This window comes from Cavia porcellus, unplaced genomic scaffold (genome assembly GCF_034190915.1).
Source record: "Cavia porcellus strain 051 isolate PalLab524CR breed Dunkin Hartley unplaced genomic scaffold, mCavPor4.1 scaffold_12, whole genome shotgun sequence".
Lineage (NCBI taxonomy): Eukaryota > Metazoa > Chordata > Mammalia > Rodentia > Caviidae > Cavia > Cavia porcellus.
The window spans coordinates 81660732-81682875 of NW_026947495.1; the positions used below are offsets into that span (position 1 = coordinate 81660732).

The following is a 22144-nucleotide window of genomic DNA, read 5'->3' on the forward strand; positions in this document are numbered from 1 at the left end:
GTGTAGATTTATGTTGGTTGTGACTGTTTGGCGTTCTCTATGCCTCACTTGTATGTATACTGGATTTTTTCCCCCATGTTTGGGATATTTTCTACTATTACTTCGTGAATAGTTTACTGATATCATTTGCGTTGACTCCTCCATCTTCATTGATGCTTATTAGTCTCATATTGTTTCTCATGGTATCATCTTGAAGCTGCTGAATTGTCATTTCATTCTGCTTTGTTATTTTTTAAAAATTCTATCCTTTCATGATTGCTAACTGCAATCCTGTCTTCAAGGTCTGAAATTCTATCCTCAGCTTCATTTAAATGGTTTTGCCAGCTTTCAATAGAATCTTTTGTTTCTTGCATATCTCTATGAATTTGTTTCAAGGATTCTGCTTGTTTTCTATATGTTCATTCAAGGTTTCAGTTTCCCATGCTCCTACATTTTTGTCTATTTCTTCTCTAGCTACGCTGAGCAACTCCTTTACTAAGGTTGTTATTTCTGTCTTTATGTGAGAAACTATTGCTAATTTGATTTCCTCTAGTCTCATAGATTTGTTTCATTTCACTTGCTATCTTTTCAGAGATTTCAGGTATATGACTTTTAAAGTCCTCTATTTCAATGTATCCTGTACTTGCTCCTGATGGACTAGATGTTTGAGTTTGCCTTTTGCTTTTTTGTCATTTTCACCTTTCAGGCTAATATGGGGTCTTTCAATTCCACTAGTCTCAACTGTTGATAGTGCATATATGGCTCCTACTGTGTGGTTGATGTTTATCCAATTGCTGGGTACCACAATGAAGAGGTGGGCCAGCCACCTGAATTCCTCCTGCAGCCCTGTTGGCTGAGTCCCATATTCTTTCTAGGCTGACTAGCCTAGTAATATTGATGTAAGTCAACCCTTAGTTCCTGCTATACTATGTCTTCAGGTTGTTCCAGGTCAGCAGATCTCCCTGTTTACAGTATTTTTCTTGGCTGGGACCCTACTGTGTCACTGGGTGTCTCTTAAGCCCTTTTAATTTCTCCAGATTAGAGGAGGCCTTCTTGGGGCCCTCCTCAACCAACCTGATGTTCTCTGTGTGGAGGAAGGACTCGCCCACACTCTTGCCAAGCTCGCCAAGATCTTATAGCTGGAAGGAGCTTCACTACTGCTCCTGTTTACCCACTGAAGACCTCTATTTTAGAGGTGTTTAGTGGGTATTCCTGTTTACCCACTGTTATTCCTGTTTATCCACTGAAGACCTCTATTTTAGGGATCTTTATTGTATTCACCACACTGATAGAAGCCTACTGGGGTCTTCTTTTTGGATGTGAGAATACTGAGCCTCCCATCAACCCAACATGGTTAATCCACTACAGTCCAAGGTTCTGGGAGGAGGAGTGGGAGCTGAAGATCAACGGCCATACCTAGGTTGAGGAAGTGGGGGGTTCCCTGAGATGGCATGGAAGCAGTGTAGCCCAGCCCAGCCCTGGGTGCTGGTGGAGGTCCAGGGCAGCGGGGATGTGGAAGCGGTACGGCCTGGCCCTGCATGCCAGTGGAGCTCTGGGGGCCCAAGGTGGTATGGCAGCAGGGTGTGGAAGCTGTGCAGCCCACATCGTTGAAATTATTGTTCCAGAACAAAAATTATAGTGTTATAAAGCTTAGCAATAAAAGTATGCACTCGAACCAGGAGGTAGATGCTTATTTATAATTTTTACAACACTCATTTAAAATATACCATGCCTAATTCCTATCACATAGATGGCAAGGCTATTGATGACACAAATACAATTCAAAAATACAATCTGAAGACACAGAAGATGGTAATTTGTAGTAAACTATAAAATAAACTATATACAGAGAGAGAGAGAGAGAGAGAGAGAGAGAGAGAGAGAGAGAAAACACATGTATGAGAGCAAGCAAGAGTGAGAACATGAGCCTTTTTGAGACAGGGTCTCGCTATGCAGTTCAGGCTGGCCTTGAACTCACTTTGTAGCCCAGGCTGGCATCAAACTTGCAGTGATCTTCCTGCCTCAGCCACTCAAGTGCTGGGATTACAGGTGTGCACCACACTGCCTGGCCTTGAGTTATATATTTTAAGGAAGATTTTTTTTAGGCACTTTTTTTTACTGCCTTAATGATTATGTTTCTAACTGACTGAATATGAGCAATAATACAGATCTGACAGGCAAAATGATAATGCAAAACATCTGATATCTTATTATTTTCAACATGATTAAGTCAGAGATTAGCTTAGTGCAGCTAAGAGTTGATGAGGAATGATCAGAACTAGTTAGTAAAATCCCAGACGAAGCATTCTTATATACAAAAATAGAGAAAACATAAATCAAAGATGAGCAATTTCAATGAGGATCTTGAACAAATTTTTTAAAAAGAGAAAAAGTAGCAGCTAAAGATGAGTTACTTTACTATTAATATAGGGGTGTAGTGCTGGAGATGTAGCTCAGTTGTAGAGTCCTTGCTTAGCATGTGCAAGACCCTATTCCATCCCAAGCACTGCCTAAAATTAAAAACCAAAAAAATAAAAAGAGCCACAAATACCTCTGGAACAGAAGCTTCCATCAGAGACAGTGGAGGAGGAACACATCCACCATCTTGTGCAATCTCCATGGGTTGATAAATTACTTCAGAAGGTTGTAGGTATAAGAATGGAGTAGAAGAGGCAGGAGACTAAAACACAAAAGCAATTTCAAACTCAAATATGATTAATTATCTCCATTAGACAAATGACGGGAGACCTTTCAGAGTTTCAATTATACAGTTGTCTGTGGCACTTGTGTCACAGGTTCACCACCAATGACTTATCCAAAAAATGAGAGAGATACTTGTTTCATCTTTCCTTAAACTACTTTTTAGAATTTCTTAGCAACAGAATTATCTTAGCAATAGATTAGGAACTCTGGGATTTTATAAATTCCAACTGCACAGATGGCAGTAAACAACAATCACTATAAATACCAACTTATTAGTGCCTCAGGATCTTACATGTCAATTCAGATAATAACTATGGTTATATTGAATATCTCTGAAGTCTCAGATTTTAGGGCATCTTGAATTTCAGATTAGGGATGTTCAAACAGTAAAACCTATATAAATATTCCAAAATGTAAAAAACTTCAGAAGTATGTAATAATTTTTCTCCCAAGGATTTAAGATAAGGTATCAAACTTGTATTTATTAAGGAGGGTAACTCAAACTTAAGCAAAATTGAAAGTGAAACTAGACAAATGCTAAAATTTCTAATAATACCAATCGTAAAAAGAAATAATTTTAAAGTTTATATAACATTCATTTACTTACAAAATGCTTTCATTTATATATCTCATTTATCTTCACAAATATGTAAGGAAACTTACAAAAGTATAGAATCATTACATCCACTTTTACAAATGAAGTGAGAATATAGTGATTAAATGAACTATTAAAGGAATCACAGTAAACAGAAGAGGAGGTCTGAAAGGTTGTTTTCCTGACATTAGTCTCCACAAGAATACAGAGTTCATATATTTAAGTTAGATACTGATTGTTAATATTTACCTGAGGGACACCCCATTGCCACTGTCCCGGAAGACACTGTGCTGGGGCCTAAAATGAGAAATGACAAACAAAAACCATCTGGGTTATACATACAAGACAGCACCAGGCGAACAATGAAGCTGGGCCTGTCAGCTACTTATAAAAATTAACTCAAAATGGATCAAAGACAGAAATGTAAAAGCTAAAATGATGAAACACTTAGCAAAATGTGTAAAGCTTTGATACTGAATTAGGCAATGTTTTAAAAATGACAAAAGCTTAAACAAAGAACATCTACACAGAGGTGTATTTTTAATATAAATTAATATTGGATTTTATCGAAGAGTTTTTGCCTTGAAATTGGCATGATTTGATATATTACTCTTAGGCACTTTTCTACAATGTATTTAACATCGTTTTCTAAAATGTTCATGTTAAAAATCAATTTTCTTTATATATTAAAAAATAAAATTCTGACACCAAAACACACATAACAATAATCAGAGGAACAAAAGAAAAAGAAACAGGTAAAATGGATCTCATCAAAACTTTAATGCTGCAAACGTCACAACAAGATTGAAAACACAACACATGCTATGGAAGAAAGTATAAGTCATATATTTGATAAGGAAATTATATGAAAAACATGTAAAGAATTTTTTTTTTTTTTGTGGTACTGGGAATTGAACTTAGAACCTCATGCTTGCTAGGCAGGTGCAGGGCTGCTGTGCCATACCTCCGGCTGAAGAACTCTTAAAACTCAAAATAAAAATACAAGTAACCCAACTTATGAATGAGTGAATGATACAATAGGCTTTCCACCAAGAAGAATATAAAAAGACAGATATATATGGCTAATAAAATATACATATCTATACAGTGTTATTTTTGTCACAAACGATTCTTTTTCCAATTTTGGTCACAAACTCAGTTGGATGAGAACTGAATCAAATTAAATGGCAAGGCTCAATGTTGTCCTTATAGGGAAATTTGGTTGATTTCTCATCCAGTTCAGGTCGTGACCAGAATCATGGAGAGAGTTGAATTTGTGAACCCTGGCACCACTCTTATGAGATTTACATAAATAAGACCAATAAGCACATATAAAAAGAAAGTGTTTAATATCATTAGCCTGAGTGGGAATACAACTGAAATCCATGATGTGCTACCAGCTCACATTCAGGACAGCTATAATCAGAAGTATACCTGAGAACAAGTGTTAGTGGAGCAAGCTAGAAGCCTCATACGTTGGCAGTGGGACTATAATATGGTGCAGCATTTCTGCAAAGCAACATGACACTTCTTTAAAAAGTTAAGTATATATATTCTTCTCTAGGTGTGAAACCTAAGAAAATGTAAATGTGTGTCCCATGAAACCTTATTGATTACAACATTATTTGCAACAGTCAAAAAGCAGAGATGATCCAGGAGTCTATCATCCGATGAATGAAAATTTTGGTGGATCCACACCAAGGGATTTTATTGTGAGATGAGATACAGATACCTGCAACCATATGAGTAAATCTTTACACTGAGTGAACAAAGCTAGTCATGAAATATCCTGCACTTTATGACTTTTGTTTTTTTACATAAAATGTCCAGAAGAGGCAAATCTATGAAGACAGAGATGATTACTGGCTGCCTAGTTAGAACGGGGAATGGGGAACAGGAGGGACTGCTAATGGGTAAGATTTACGGGAGCACGTGGTTTTATAATAATCTAAAGTTGACTTTGATGTGGTTGCATAACAATGAATTTATTAAAAATTTATACTTTTGTTAGGTGAATTTTACAGCACATGAATTATATCTAAATAAACCTGTTAATAAAGCACAGGCTGGGCCAGGTACAGTGGCACACACCTGTAATCCCAGGTACTTGACAGGCTGAGGTAGGAAAAGCACATTCCCAGTCTTTTTCTCTGTCTTTGCCACTGGATTTGTTTTTGGGATATTTTTTTCAGAAGAGGTTGCGTTGGAGCGGAAGGACACCCCACTCCCAACACTCTCTTGTTTAAAAAAGCCTTGTAATGTATCTTCCTTCTAAGGTGGGCAGTGAGGTAAGGATCTCAAAACTGCGTTCACAACTTTTCAGCCAGTCATTAAATGATATGGCACCTAATCATCTGTCTTTGGGGCCTCTGCTGAAATTCTGTGACAATCTAGGAAAAGTCTTGCTATATAATGTGCTTTAAGTAAATGCCATTAAACTACTTTAGCTTTTAAAAAGAGGTAATATATTTAGTATAGTAATAGAATTAAAATTTGATTTTCCCAAAAATCTAATAGTGAAAAGATTTTGAACATTTTTGTTACTTTGAGATAGAGCCTCACTATATACCCCAGGCTAGCCTCAGATGCATGGTAATCTTCTTGCCTAAGTCTCCTGAATTCTGGGATTACAGGCAAAAGTCACTATACCTGGCTCGATCCTACAATGTTAATTTAACATTTCATGTAAGTCTGTTTTAGAAGTTGAAAAAGTAGCAGAAATATAAAGTTCTTCCACTGCCCCAGAAGTATGAAAAATGTGATTTTGTAAAATGGAAATGTTATAAATCAGAGATTGACAAATATTTTCTGCAAAGGACTAGACAGTAAATACTTTTAAGATTTGCAGGCCATATGATCTTTGTTAAAACTACTCAGCTCTTTCATGCTAGCACAAAAGCAGCCTTAGGTATACAAAAACAAATGTGGCTAGGTTCTAGTAATGCTTTATCTACAAATGCAGGCTGTTGGCTTGGTCTGGTCTAGAATGATGGTTTGATGCCTCTGCTGTGAACCAAACGGTCTAGCATCGTAATTCACTTACTCCCAATTTCTTACCACAGTTAATTAAAAGAGTCATGGTTAACTAAAAGAGGCTGTCATTACACAATAGGTAATAAACCACAAGTTGTTTATTTAAAAAAATATATATATCACATGAAATACACATAACATTAGCAGTAACATAAAATATCAACTTGTGGTCCAAGACTTGTATCTGACTTGAGGAATTATTGCTAAAGGTGGTTTAGAAGTAAATTTTAGCCAGGGGAACAAAACTGACCTCATTACATTTGCTAAAATGAAGCACAGTCCATCTTCTTATATAACATGGTTTAATTCCCTCATAAAAAAAGAAAAAATACTGCTGTCAAGGCTTAAGCATCTCCTTTTTATCAGTAGAGTATTTGCATGAGAAATAAAAAAATGAAAGTTATCTCAAAAAAGGCTGAAAGTATCAGACAGGGCTTGAATTGTAATTTAATAATTTAATATCTACCTGATAGTGATATGTAGGTTGCTGATAAACAGGCTGAGCTACCATCACAGGAGAACTAGATACGGAACGTGACTATATGAAGAGAAGAAAAATAGAACTGTTTTAGACAAAATTCTTTAAAATAGTTTATAATAAAACATTTCAAATTGTTGCATAAACTTGAACTTTTCATTAATGATTAAAAATGATTTTTTCTATTTAATGACATCACCACCAACTCTACTAGTCTATTTAAATAATCATCAGAATATGCCTATTTACATGTGCTTCACTTCCATAATAATACTGTACTAAAACAACAACAGTACCAGAAAACTTGCTTTTAGTCTTAAATGTATCACTTTCAAAGATTATCAAAACACGTCAAAGATAATGTTCACAGAAAAATGGCATTTGAACTTAAGAGTACACTGCCTCTTTCAATTGTGGAAACTAGAAGCAAGTAATGTTTATAACAGCATTTAAGACTGAATTAATAATATCTGTTTTCCCAATGATTTAGCATTAAAGTAACATTCATTTCTTTGTTACATATTGATTTAAGAGCAAATACATTATTTACTGAAACATCTGTCAAATTCTTTTAGTAATGATACTTAAGTTAATTACCCAATAAACTTGTGATACATCTATATCTGAAGTACAAGCCACACTTGACTTTTCAACAAGAGTAAGCTCTCAAATAGATTTGATGCCAAATCATTAATAAAGAAGCATGCTGTATTTCAAGACAGATAAAAATCACTTTAATTGTAGTGAATAAAATTTAGATTCTAACATGGGAACTTACTTATTGTCTTATACCCCCTAAACTGAAGAAAAGTATTACTTTGTAAGATATAGTTATTTTTATATGCTAATAAAATTATACTACAGATTAACATTAGAAAATAAAAATATGCAGTAGATTAAAAGAAAAAATAATAGTCTCAGCAGCTACAGAAAATTATTTTAAAAGTTTTCTTTTTAGAATAAAACCTTGTAGCAAACAGAATATAAAATAACTTCCTAAATTGTTTTAGGGCACCAGCTTTCACTATGGGTGATTGTGCCACATAGAAACCGTCTGGCAATGCTGGAAAATGTTCTTGGTTTTCATAACTATGAGATAGGTGGAGATAATTCTAAACATCCTACAATGCATAGAACAGGTCTCTCCAACAAAGAAATCATTTGGTTCAAAAAAGCAAGAGTGCCAAGGCTGTGAGACTCTGATAATGAATATTTTCAAAAGCCTACAGAGAGACAGACAAAAGTTTAATCGTGAATCAATAATGAACTTGTTTTTTTAATCAAAAATAAGATGTTGAAGTTATTACATCAATTCTGTAGCAGGGACACTGCCAGAATGACTCAAGGAGTTGGGGAAGAAGGAGAACAACATGATACAATGAAAAAGACCTTTATATAGAGAGGTATCATGTTCATGAGTAGGGAGATTCAGTATTAGAAAATACTACATGTCCCAAATTAACCTATATATTACATGTAAGATTCAAATAAAACCGCAAGAGGACTTTTTTCAGAATGAAACGAGCTGAGTTATAAAATTTGTACGTATAAAAGCAAAGACTTGTGACAGACAAGAGACTTCTGAAGTATAAAGTGAGAGCCTGTTCTATCAGATTTTAGGACCTAGGATAAAGCCATAGTAATGAAAGAGAATTGGGCAGAGCAGTCAAGTATACCACGGGAACAGAACAGACCTGCACAGAGCAAGCTGGTGTGTAAATGACAACTTATTTCCAACAGGAAAAGGATAGATTAGTTAAAGCTGAAATCATAAAGGAAAACATTAATACACTTGTCAACATTAAATTACACAAAAAGTGTAACTATTTATAGGGGGAAATCTTGAAACCATGTTAAATGGACTAGCCACAAATTAGAAAGAGGCATTTACAATGCACAAAACTTACGTAATAACCAATAAAAAGCCAAATCACCCTTGTAGAAAATTGGGCAAAAATATGAACAGGTAGTTCATAGAAGACGCTGAATTGCCCAATAAATATATGAAAAATTCACTCTTGCTGGTAATTAGACAAACTAAAAACAGAACGAAGTAACATTAATAAGGACCTTGGCAAAAATGCAAGAATCTGCTGACTGTGGAATGACCAATAAATATATGAAAAGTTCACTCTTGTTGGTAATTACACAAATTAAAAACAGAACCAAGTAACAATAATAATCTTGGCAAAAATGTAAGGATCTGCTAGCTCTAAAGATTGGTACAACATGAAGAACTTGGAAGTGTCACACACCGCTGGCTAGAGTTTATAAACAGGTACACTTTCTAAAGCTTTTAGTCAACATTTAGTCAAAGATGCATGTGGATTTCAATTCTATGCATGTATCAGAGTATGTTAGGGGACTACAAAATTTTCCAGTGACTCAAAAGCATGAATAACTGCAATGTTCAGAGCCTAAACTTGATCTATTTGTGAATATTTCTGTAGTCTCTGGATTCCTCTTTTCAAAATTCCCCTTTTACTCACTTCTTTCTCTAATGCATACTTCTCATTCTGAATGTTACTATACTGCTTTGTCCTGAAATGTAAATACCATCAGTGTATCAAACAAATACACAATTCAAGAAGGTAATGCCCAGAGAAATATGAATTAAAAAGAGCTTGTACAAGAAACATTAAAGAGGAGATGATATCTTATTTCATCCAGGAAAAATAACTAAGCAGATGCTCACAGCATATAAACTCTTCTATCTGAGTTTAAAATAAAGTCAAGATCTTATAATAGTTTTATGAGAGTAGCTTTGCTAAATGAACTGTAGAGCAGACATTTTCAATTACTAAAATAAGTACAAGGTTTTAATAAAAATTCACTTACAGCAAATTTGTACTATATCATATGCCTAAACTATTTAAACTTACAAATTTCAGGTATCACCTTAAAATGAGTGTAATTTTTCAAAAAAATTGGACAAAACCTTTGAAAATCACAGCCCTGAAAACATTCACATAATATATATAAGATCTAGATGCTCAATACAGCCTTCATTGTAAAAAAAGTTTAAATGTCCATGAATAAAGGAATCTAAAAAGTTGTAGTACATTCATATAGTGAAATAATATAAAATATTAAAGTGAACTAGATATATAGAGATTAACAGGGTATAATAAAAGGATCAACACAGTTTTAATTTAAAAAAACATAGCATTGAGTAAAAACTCAGAATTAGACAGTATTTAAGAACCACTTAGCTAGAGATGTGGTATAATCCAAAAAGGGATCTGCACAGTTTAATCTCAAAAACATAGCACTAACTAAAAATCTAGATTTATTCAGTGTTTAAAAGCCACTTCACTGGGGATGTGGCTCAGTGGTAGAGTTCTTGTGTGCACAAGACCCTGGATTTGATCTCTAGCAGCACAAAAAAGAACCCCAAAAACACCCCAAAACCACTTGGTCAAGCATGGTGGAATACACTTGTAATCACAGCATTTGGGAGGCTGAGGGAGGAGTCTGAGCCAGCCTGGGCCACATGCTGAATTCAAGGCTAGCCTGAACTATAGAGTGAGACCCTCTCTCAAAAAACAAACCACCCAAAACAATATTATATGTTGTTTAAGGATACATACACCTGCAGTAAAAACATACAAAACTGATGGGAAACATACTCTAGAAGGAAAGATGGTAAGAACAGAGATAAGGAGAATTTTACGTGAATCTCCCCTTTAAGCTAAATTTTATTCTCCCCTTTAAAATAAGTTAATATGGCAAAATATTAACATCTATTAAACTTGGGTGAGCAGGACATGAGTGCTATATTATTTGTTTGAAAAAAATTCAGAAATAAAGCAATTACTTATAATATTTGATTTCAATGGGTGAAAACTCTTTAAATGAAGTTACTTACAGGCCAAGCTGGTGGGACAGAAGTTACCTCTGGAGTATGAAAATAAGCCACACCATTATGGTAAGTGTAAGGATATCCAGTTGAAGTGGTTAGATACATTGTTCCAGCAGCTGGCATTACACTAGAACCTAAAGCAAAGATTAAACAATTGAGAGCATTCAACTTTTAAATATGTAATTTCTGAACACTTGGAGAAATATTTAATGCAACTAAAAAAGTATAGTAAAGTATTCTAAGTATGTTTCAAAATTCCATATATCAAACTATCTTTGAAGCATGTATTGTCAAACTCATTACCTTATAACTTTTATTGGCTAAAGGTAAAAAAAATCTACCAATTTAGATTCTAATGCCAGTATAATGAAACACAGAACTTAACAATAAACATTATCAGCTATCATTTTTATAAACAACTTAAGAGTTACTGAGAAAACTGCAGACACTAAAGTTCCTCAGATCTGAGACCTAATTTACAAAGTTTAAAGTTGATCGAGGCAGGGGAGAGGGTGAAGATTCCACTTTCCTGAAGACTTCTGGCTTGTACTGTACTACTTGTTTGGGTTTACTGCCAGCAGGCATGCATACATACTATGATTCTCTTTTTGTCTCCAGTCCCCCTCCGGGTGCCACAGACTTGTTGCCGTGGGCCACGGGCCGCAGCCCAGAGTGACTGGGCGTCCACCGGCTGGCCCTGCTCCTGACTCCGCCGCAGCCACTGACCAGAGGGGAAGCAGTGCAAGGTCTGCTGTTGCCGCTGCCACTGCCCGGAGGAAAGGTGAGGCAAAGTAATACAGTGCAGGCCACAGCGCTTGACTGATCCAGAGGGGAGGGGCTAGCATATGCTGTCCCTGTCTGCAACTCACTAGCACACTGCAGTGTGAAGGGTCACCTAGCCAGCACACTTCAAAGGATTGTAACCAACAAAGAAAGTAACTGGGGCCTCCTGGAAGAAGCAAAAAAGATGGGAAGGGGAAACAACAAGAAAAAATCCCCAGGTCCCAACCCTGAGAACACTGACGCAGGACAGGTAAATACAAAGGAGAATGAGAACAGCAAACATGCAATATCAGACTCAGCACCAGTGGATATAGAGAGATATATTTGGGACCTCATAGACGAGTTCAAAAGTAAAATATTTAGCCAAATAAAGTAAGAAATAAGAAAATTAAAGAGATACTAAGCATCCCTCAAGCAGACACAGATGGAAGGGAGGAACTCAAACAAAGGAGAGAACCATTTGATGAATATAAAAAAATATAGAAGGGGCTGGGGATTTAGCTCAGCGGCATAAACACCTGCCTAGTGGCAGGCAGTCGTGAGTTCAATCCCTGGTACCGATAAAAACGAAAAAGACCACAAAAAAAATATATAGAGTACATAAAGCAGATTCAAAGAGATCACTATGAAATTAAAAACTCTATGGAAAGATGGCAAATCAGCTTGAAAGAAACTTAAGGATAGATTATCCAAACTGGAGGACAATTTTGCAATGTGGGAGTATGAAAGGGAAAATTTTTAAAAATAACAAGGAAACAAGCATTAACAATACAAAGGCTAGAAGATGACAAAAGGATCTATAACGAGAATAAAGAATGTGAATGAAGAAGCTGGGGTACAAACAAAGGAACTACAAAGGTTATTCACAGAAATAATTAAGGAAAACTTCCCAAACATAGGAAAAAGAAATGATATTCTGATATATGATTCATACAGAACTCTAGCCACGTACAACCAAAACAGAGCTATACCCAGGCATATAATAATCAAGATCCCAGAAATTCAATATAAGAACAGAATATTAAAAGCTGTTGAGATGAGAAACAGATAACCTACAGAGGAAGGCCCATCAGAATAACGGCAGACTTCTCCACACAAACCATCAAGTCAAGAAGAGTCTGGAGCGAAATATTCCAAGCCCTCAAAGAAAATAACCTCCAACCCAGATTGATATATCCTGATAAACTGTCTTTAGAAATTAATGGAGAAACAAGATGCTTCCAAGACAAAGAGGAACTTGGGAAATTGGCAACCACCAATCCAAGTCTACAGAGATACTGCAGGACATTCTAGAGAAAGAGAAAAGTACTAGGATTCCAGGAACAGTGGCAGAGAGGCCTCAATGAATGGAGCAGAAAACACAATGAAGAAGATAAGCAAACAACTGATGGCAAACAAGAGCATAACAGAAATGAGGCAGAGAAGATTTTATTCAAAACTGATATGATTGATAGTATCAAGTCTGAGGGTATAGGCAACTACACTGAAGATGACAAGACTCTATGATACACACTCTGGTTTGATAACTGCCTGTTTTTGAAGTTCTATTCTATATACAAAGTTGTGTTTTTATTAACACTGTTATGTACTGATATATTCAATTATACTATGTCTGATGATATAGCCAACTCTATTGGAGATAACAAGAGACAACACAGGAACCGTGGTAAATCTCTTTGTACAACAGTCTTATATGTTTATTTCATTTCATGTGTTTATAGGAATGTTTTGTTTTGCCATGCTGTGTTTTGTTTCTCCCTCTAATATAGAAAGGATAGAAAAACATGTTAAGACTCATACATGTATAGAATCTATAAACAGCTTCATGAGAACAGATCTTATGACACATGATGAAATGAAGAGATACTTTGAAGAAAAAGACACACTAAAATACCCAGTGCTGATCCTGGAGTATCATAATGTGAAATCCAGCAATAGTATTATTCTTTGTTCAGAGTGATATTAGCCTGCTTGGGTTTATTCAATAACAACATAATTTAAGATATGGATAACTGCATGTATGTTTAAGTGTATAGGATTGATAACCATATTTCTAAGTTTTTGTTGGATAGTTGAACAGAACTTGTTGCCATCTCACTGTTTGAATTCCCACTTTATATACTCCACTTTAGTATCTTGAATAACTATTTGTAAGAAGACAATCTGTAATCATCAACTAGTGATTTCTTACTGTTTATTTTTTCTTTGATATTATGTATTATTTCTACCCATTTTGTTTATTCCTACTTTAAATTAAATTAAAAAAAGGCACTACACTACCCAGTGCTGATCAGAGTGTCATGATGTGAAATCCAGCAATACTATTATTCTTTGTTCAGAATGTTTCTAACCTGCTTTAGTTTGTTTAATCTAAACATAAATGAAGATATGGATAACTGCATATATGTTTAAGTGTATAGGATTGACAACTATGTTACTAAGTTTTTGTTGGACAGTTGAACAGAACTGTTTGCAGTCTCGCTGTTTGAATTCCCACTTTATATATTCTACTCTTGTACCTTGAACAACTATTTGTAAAACAATATGTAAACATCAACTTGTGATTTCTTATTGTTTTTTTCTCTGACCGTATGTATTATTTCTACCAATTTTCTGTTTTGCTTAGTCTTTCTTTAAATAAAATTTTAAATAAAATGACCTGTCTTTGTGTAGCTAGTCTAGAGGTCCAAAGTCCCCAACTCTTTTTTCCAAGCTAGGTTCCCCTGACCAAGAAAAAAAATCAACAGGGCATGAGAGCATGCAACTTTAATCCCAGCTCTCTGAGAGGCTGAGGCAGAAGGATTGCAAAATCGAGCCCAGCCTAGGTAACTCACTGACTCACCAAATCTTGTCTTAAAAACATAAAAAAGAGCTGGGGACATAGCTCTAGTATATCCTGAGTTCAGTACTGCCAAATCCAAACATAAAGATACAACCACAAATCAAATTACATACACTGTTTTGTTATACAGGAGACTTGAAAAGTCACAAACTGGACCAGCAAGGTTTTATAAATGACTGGAACTGAGAATAGTCCTTCAACTATACCTGTGCTTCTCAAAATTTAACATACACTAGTCATGTAGACAGTTTATTAAAATGCAAATCCCAGGGACCCATCACCAGACCTCTTGAGCAAGGGCCTGGAATCTGTTGTTTGAACATCTCCATTCAGACTGAAGCTGTCTGCAAACTACACTCAGTTCCGCTGGCCCACTACTATAAGCAGCATTACTATTTCTCAGATTTTATATTTTCATTGCATTTGATCTAGTATTATATCATTTACTTCAGTGTTTTTTAAACCTTATTCTTTTGATGGTCTGTGGCTGGAGATACAGCTCAGTGGCACAGTGCCTGCCTGGAAAGCAACGTCATTAGTTTGATTTCTGGGACCAAAAAAAAAAAAAGGACAAAAAGAGAATCTGATGAGACCCATGGACATTTTCTCAGGGACATATATATTTTTCAAGTAAAATTTCACACAGTGTAAGAGGTTCATAAACTAGGTCCTGGAGACACAGCAAACCCTTTTTAAAAAACCAGACACGGCATAGCTTCTATGAACATAGAGATTAGGTTCTGGTATGAAAAATAGTTGTTAGCTAATTACACAATCAATTACGATTTTGATAAACACATGAAGAGGTACTATAGGATATGGTACCAGATAATGCAGAGTACTGCAGTGATTATTTATACTATTTTACACACAGAAAACATTAAAGTGGCAAGAGTAAGGAACAGAAAGCACTGCAGCAATGTGAGGCAGGCATACACCCTAGAGCTTTTGAGGACCACCCCGTTGGGTGACTATGGCACCCGTAGGTGGGGACAGCACACACTATGAAGGCAGTTTCTGCTATCAGTTCTGCATTCTCACTTTCAGTATTTTTAGAAATTTTAATTAACTGTTCTAATTAGAATTTTAACTAGTACTTCCAAGTTACTAGGTTACTTTTTTTTTTTTTTTTTGGTACTGGGGATGGAACTCGGGACTTTGCACTTGCCAAGCAGGTGCTTCTGCAGTTGAGCTATATCCCTGGCACTAAACTAGTTCTAATTAAGTTTGCTTTTTTCAAGTATTTCCATTATAAAGGATTTTTGCTTCAAAGATATAACTATATGGAATATGCTTAGGTACCATTGTTTATGTATATCTTTCCCTAATCAAAAAACTAAGACAAATCAATTTGTGATAAAAATCCCTATATACAAACTTTGCTAATTTTATTACATGAAAGAAACATGGTGTCTTAATAAAAACTGGTATTTCACAAAGGACCATGCAAAAATATATAATTCATTAGTTCTCAATACATACGAGAGATCCCTACTTGTTGTTTTCTTATTGCTGGACCAATGTTCAGTTTCTTGTCTTTATAATTAAGTTTTTCAGCCTAAAATAAAAATAAATTATTTTTATCATTTTGGCACTGTATAAATACAAAACAATACAGAACATCTAACAGATTTTTTGGTCCAGGCTGGCCTTGGGCTCACTTTGTAGCCCAGGCTGGTCTTGAACTTGGAACAATCCACCTCCCTCAGACTCCTGACTGCTGGGATTACAGGAGTGCGCCACCATGCCATGCTTTTTTTTTTTTTGGTCTTTTTGAGACAGGGTCTCACTATGCAGTTCAGACTGGCCTTGAATGTACTTTGTAGCATAAGCTGGCCTTGAACTCACAGTGATCCTCCTGCCTCAGCCTCCCAAATGCTACGTGTCAATTGTGAGCCACCACGTCTAGCATGAATAGATATTTTTAAATATTGAGATTATAAATCATTGAAAGCAACAGGACACAGTGGAAGAGCAGGTTTTTGGATTCAGGTAACCTGAATACCAATCTTGCTTCTGATGCTGGGACCCTAACACCCTGTCTGCAGTACAGTCTATCCTATATTTACTGATTCTGTATCTGTGACTCTCTAGAATTGGTACTTCTGGTGATGTGGAGGCTATTGTGGACATGCACAGAATGGTCAAATGTTTGAGTAATTACACATGCAGGTTCCTAGCCACACAGTGATACTTCCTGTTTAAGCATACACTTTAAAAAAGCGTTACCCTATTTTTGCTAGTAATTCTGTTAGGTAAATGCCTTTAAGTTTGGTGCTGAATCCTGGCTGTGTTCCTGAGCCCAGGAAGACTGTCTGAGGGTAATGGAGAAAACAGGTGTTGGAGGTGAATTGAGGCATGAATCATGGTGCTGCTCATCATGAATTCAATGTTAATAAATCACCAATTTATTGGACATCTTTAAATAGAAATACACGTAAAACAAGGTTACGTGTGGACTAGTTGATGGTACAGGAGCTCTTGGGAACCTGACTTTGCTATTTGCAGTGAGAAAAGCAGTGTAGTCTTCACTGATTCAGTACTCTTGGTGATGTTAAGGTTCTAACTACCATCACTAACAAGAGTTGACTGATTTTAATAATACACAATTCAAACTCTTAAATTTTTCTAAAAACCTGAATGTTCCATTTGCTACGACTTAAAGCTATTACACTTAACTGCAGGCTATGGATTTTTTCTAAGAATGCTCCTGGGTTTACATGGAGCACTGGCAGTGAGTATCCAAACTGCAAACCTAAACCCACTTATTTATCACAAAATGTCAACCCTGCAATTAAACCTGAATACTGAAGTTTCGGTTTAGGAAAAACCTTTAAAGGAAAAACACAGTATAAGAGAGCTTTCAATGATACAAACAGTTTGCTGTGGCACACATGACATAGGTGTGCCACTATTGACAGTTTTTCATAGGAGGTAAACAATCTCAGATAAGGTTATAAAAAGATACATCCTCCAGTTATTCATTAAGCAAAAAGACTGAAAACTTTTGATCTCACAATCACACTCAATGATTTTGAATCTGTTTTTCTACAGACAGTTTCTTGGAGATCAATGGTCATTTTAAGATGCATGTAAAGTGTCTTTTTTTCTTTTTAAAGCAACTAATTACTACTTCAAATATCTTATAAGGCTAATTTTAAAGAAAGATCCAAAATGAAGTTAAATATACCAAAAGATCTTACCTCTTGTAAAATTTTTTGTGCATCTTCTTGTGTTTCGAAAGTGACAAAACCATACCTAAATAAATGCATTAATTATTACCAATTATTTTCTTAGAACATTTCATGAGTTAGTTTTTAATTTGTGCTGCTAAGAATCAACCCAGGATCTTATGCACTTTGGCAAATCTTTGTACCATTTAGCTACACCCATACCTCTGAACTAAAATTTTTAAAAATTCTGTTAAGAATAGGCCATTGTAGGAGCCTCTTTCTATGCCACACAAACATGTGGATGTTAGAAGAATCATTCACAGCTGAACACTGTCACCTTCTCTTTCCAAAGTCAGGGGACTGAAAGAAAAAAGAAACCTGAGCTTCACATAAGGAAGAAAAGCATGAGAGATTCATGTTTTGACTTAAAAATTGAGACACAATGAATTTCAATCCAGAGCTGTAATATCCTTCTAAAGTAATAGGCTTAAATACAGTAATCAAAGTAAATAAAGGAACTTTAGAAAATTAAAATTTCCAACAGTAAAAGTGTATTGATAAAATTGTATTTTATTATTAGCACAATCAATAGTACATTTCTCAAATATCAACCAGAAATGTACACAACCTAGATTTTAGATCTGCTTTCCGTATGTGATTGGTACCTTCAAGTACAGCTTATATAATGTTCAAGATATAAAAACATGCCATGTCCAAAAAATCAAACTAGAAAAAGGAAACTAAAAAGCCTGTCTACTAAAGTACATCTTTTGTTTGGAAAACAAAAACTCTTGACTAATGATAAAAATCCTGACTTGCAGGTTTTCAATTCATAATTATTGTACCATATATAAAGTTTCTTTTTAAACAAAGGAATGTTTCTATCTTTTTTCCTAAACATTAAACAAATTATTTTTATACTGCAGCTTTTAGTAGAACACAGGCATCACCTAATGGAAAATGCACAAAATACACGTATATGTATTTCAATGTGTGTTTTTCAGTGATGAAAAGTAGATATTATCAAACGAATTCAAAATCTGCTAAACAAATCAGTGTAATATTAATTAATTTTAATATTTTTAGAAGTCTGTGGAAGGAAGGATTTCACATTTAATCTCGCTGTGGGTTCTTTCCTCTTCAATCTGTCACACTTACCTGTCGTTTCCCTTGTACTGTGTCTGTAATTATGTATGTTCCACCGCTCTTCAGTAGAATAATATCTTACTGACAGCCTCTATCTTATCTGTTTTTTCTTCTGCAGTGTAACTCCAGAAGTGAATGCACTAGGCAAACTTCTTTTTTCTTTTGCCCACAGCAATTTACTTAAACAGTGCTTGATAAATTCCCGACATTTTATTGCTTCTTTTTAAATTTTTATTCTGAGATGAGAAAACCATTCTCATTAGAGTTGTATTTCTCATATTAGTGCCCTAATTTGTCCTGAGACACAACCTACAGATCTTCCATGGGGTCAGCTGTTTTCAAATGAAGCTCTCTGTAGTCTGAAATGGGGATACAGTTCCAAAAGTATTGACCTTTTAATTTCTGATTAGTTCCATTACACTTTGTCTATCAACATTAAGTGCTTGCCACCTGATACTAAATGGCCCTCAGTCCACACAACAAAAAATTCCCAAGAAATTAAAAGATATTTTAGTGTTTCCCCTCCACCAACACACACACATGTACAAACATACATGGAGATCAAAAGGAAAGAGGAAAAAAGGGCATGAAATTCTCTCAAAAAATGGAACAGAAGAAATTAGCACATAATATCTAGCAGCCCAATAAAAATTCAACTGTTAATTCTCTGTACAAATTGCGGTGATACTAACCCTTTAGATACTCCGGCTCTGTCATTTACAATCTTCACTTCTTTTACAGACCCATACTGGGAAAAAAATTTTCTTAAATCATTTTCATTTGTCTAATGGCATAAAAAGAAAAAAGTAATAAAAGATGAAACAACTTATGTTTATGTTAGAGACAAAAAATGTTATGAATAACATGGTTAAATGTCTTTCATTAAAATAGTGCATTAAAACACATTATTAAAATACACCTTATTTATTTTTTAGCTGTGTTGTTAAACTATTATGTAAATCAAAAACATGTAAGCTGAATTATATATTCTCAAACTATAAATAAGCTTCACTATTTAAAAAAATTTTAGTGAAGCCTGCTAATCTGAAAGATGACAAATAGAGAGTCAATGTAATAATAAGTGACTGTTTTATTCCAATAAACACGAAATGAAATCAATGCTAGAATAAGAACTGCTATTGGAGCTAGGCATGGTGGCACACATCTGTAATCCCAGCACTCAGGAAGCTGAGGCAGGAGGGTCACCATGAGTTTGAGGCCAACCTGGACTACACAGTGAGACACTGTCTCAAAACTTACTCCCTAAAAGGAAAGGATTGCTGTTAGAATTTAAAAACACATTAATCCAAGCTATAACCTAAGAGTAAGAGTTTTAAAAAGTCTAAGACTGCTTGGTACTAGAGTGAACTATTTCCTTGCTGGAAGTTATCTATGGTCTTGGAAAAAAATGGAATCAAAAGGAAGAAACCCTTGTAGTTACTGGAAAGCTATGGCTGTACAGTAACAACGGCCTCCAAATTCATACTGTAGGCTTTGGTAATTTTAGAGAAACTTGTCCATAGCAATATTTGTGTTTATTGATGACTTATTTTTAATATATACTAAGTTGTATGAATTCTGAACAGGAATGCCCACACTGAATACTTCTGATGAGCCATTTTTTCCCCACAGACACAGAAAATCTTTTAGAAACTAATCATTTTCTAAGAAATTATTTTTAATGAAAGTCATATACATAAGACTTGTTATTTTGGCAAATATACTAAATTATACTAAAGTGTAAGATATTTTAAGTAGGAAAAAAGTAATTCTATTCAAATAGTGACAGACTGATTATATGATTATATGGAAACAAAAAGCTATAAATGTCAAATACTGAACCTAATAGCACAAAGATTTTTCTTTCTTGTTAAAAGATATGCTCCCTGTGATTTCTAATGCATGATACAAAACCTTAGGAATCCTTCTATATATCCATTTTGAAGCTTGGGTGCTTGACTTCAGATACTCACATGTGCCTTTCTTGAAGGTGCCTACCACCTTTCATCTAGGGTGCTGCCAATCACCTCATCTATGATTCTCTTCAGGAGTGAAACCGTCAGTTATCCAACATAAAGTACACTATGGTCAAGATGCTCTATTCTGACAATGTCACTGAGCTTTTTTGGTGATCAAATTCTCAATACCACTACAGAGAGTTATTTGGAAAACTGAAGTTTTGGGGGTTGGACCTCAGATAAAGGTTGAGAGCGGATTTTTCTTGAGTCTTCCTCTGAAATTTTAATCAAACATTATTTGGGTAATGGCATACTATACAAGAAAATACAGTGTGGCATGGTGACACCAAGAGCATGGAATTCAAATCAGAAAAGTAGGTTTCTAGTCTTGATTTGTCACTAAATAGCTAGGAGCCTACGGCATGCGAATGAGCTTGTTTCCTTGCATATGTAACAAAACAATTATACTGGTCTTAACCTTCGGAGTCTTTATATAAGCACAATCTGAAACCTATTAATATGCAAATACATTATGTATTTCTATAGTTGTACAGACCACCTCAGAAATATCTTCTAATGCAAAACACTATTTAAAAAATGTCCTACTGTTCTATGTTGTATGCATAAATAGGTACCTTAAAGTCAATTCCTCCTACAAAGATGCGATTGGGTATCACAGTTCCATATCTTGGGGCACTTGTTGGGTTATTCAAAGGCACTGGTGACACTGGATTAGGGGATGGAGAATCTGTTTGTGTCTGATTTGATGTTTGCTGTAAAACAAAATTAAACTTTCAGCACTTTTATGTTTTTTTTTTTTCGGTGCCAGGGCTTGAACTCATGACCTTATGCTTGCCAGGCAGGCGCTTACGCTACTGAGCTAAATCCCTAGCCCTATATGACTTTTAATAGAGGCTGTAAATGTGTATTTTACTAAAAGATGGGTCATTTAGGCAAACTTTAGTATTACAAACTTGACTTTTAGTCTACTAGTAAGAGGATTATAATTACAGCCAGTAGCTTTTGGGGGCAACAAAAAATAAACCACAGACTACCACAGGAACATTCTTAAGCTATTAAATGTATAACTTAAATATATTTCCAGTTATTATTTCCAGTTAACTTAAATATATTTCCAGTTAAATATATGTAGTTGTTAAGGAAAAATATTAAGCTCATACAGAACAGAAACTGAAAGCTGGCACAATCAACTAGGTCCACCTGGGTGTTATCAGCAGTTGGCCTTTGATCACAGCTAGGCTATGGTGTTGTCTTGTTAAAACCATCAGATAGCTCACTCCATGATTAAAGGATCAAGATAACAACATAGCCAGACATCGTGGCACATTCCTGTAACCTAGCACTCTGGAGGCTGAGGCAGGAGATCACTGTGAGTTGGGACGCTAGCCTGGCCTGCACAGCAAGGTCCTATCTCAAAATAAAACCGAGGCTTGAGATTTAGCTCAGCGGCATAAGCGCTTGCCTTGCAAGTGCGCAGTTGTGAGTTTGATCCCTGGTACCAATAATAAAACCAAAAAAACAAAACCAAAAAAACCAAACAAACCCAAGATCACTCCATCACCTGGTGTGCA

General features: G+C 35.3%; 2 protein-coding genes across 5 annotated transcripts in view; one reads left to right on the forward strand and one right to left on the reverse strand.

Moving 5' to 3' along the window:
• Mars2 (methionyl-tRNA synthetase 2, mitochondrial) overlaps nucleotides 1–14091 on the forward strand; it is a 40847-nt gene extending 26756 nt beyond the window's left edge. For all 4 annotated transcript variants that reach the window (XR_010050955.1, XR_010050958.1, XR_010050957.1 and 1 more), the window contains one exon: nucleotides 11269–14091. The gene's annotated coding sequence lies outside the window, so the exon portion shown is untranslated. The remainder of the gene's footprint in view (nucleotides 1–11268) is intronic.
• Boll (boule homolog, RNA binding protein) overlaps nucleotides 1–22144 on the reverse strand; it is a 43547-nt gene that overhangs the window by 19135 nt on the left and 2268 nt on the right. Inside the window, exons 2-9 of the mRNA XM_063259506.1 lie at nucleotides 21188–21325; nucleotides 19287–19378; nucleotides 17479–17533; nucleotides 15758–15833; nucleotides 10657–10784; nucleotides 6777–6848; nucleotides 3527–3574; nucleotides 2531–2659 (exon numbers count right to left, since the gene is read on the reverse strand). Coding sequence (XP_063115576.1) covers nucleotides 2531–2659; nucleotides 3527–3574; nucleotides 6777–6848; nucleotides 10657–10784; nucleotides 15758–15833; nucleotides 17479–17533; nucleotides 19287–19378; nucleotides 21188–21325 — 738 coding nt within the window. The remainder of the gene's footprint in view (nucleotides 1–2530; nucleotides 2660–3526; nucleotides 3575–6776; nucleotides 6849–10656; nucleotides 10785–15757; nucleotides 15834–17478; nucleotides 17534–19286; nucleotides 19379–21187; nucleotides 21326–22144) is intronic.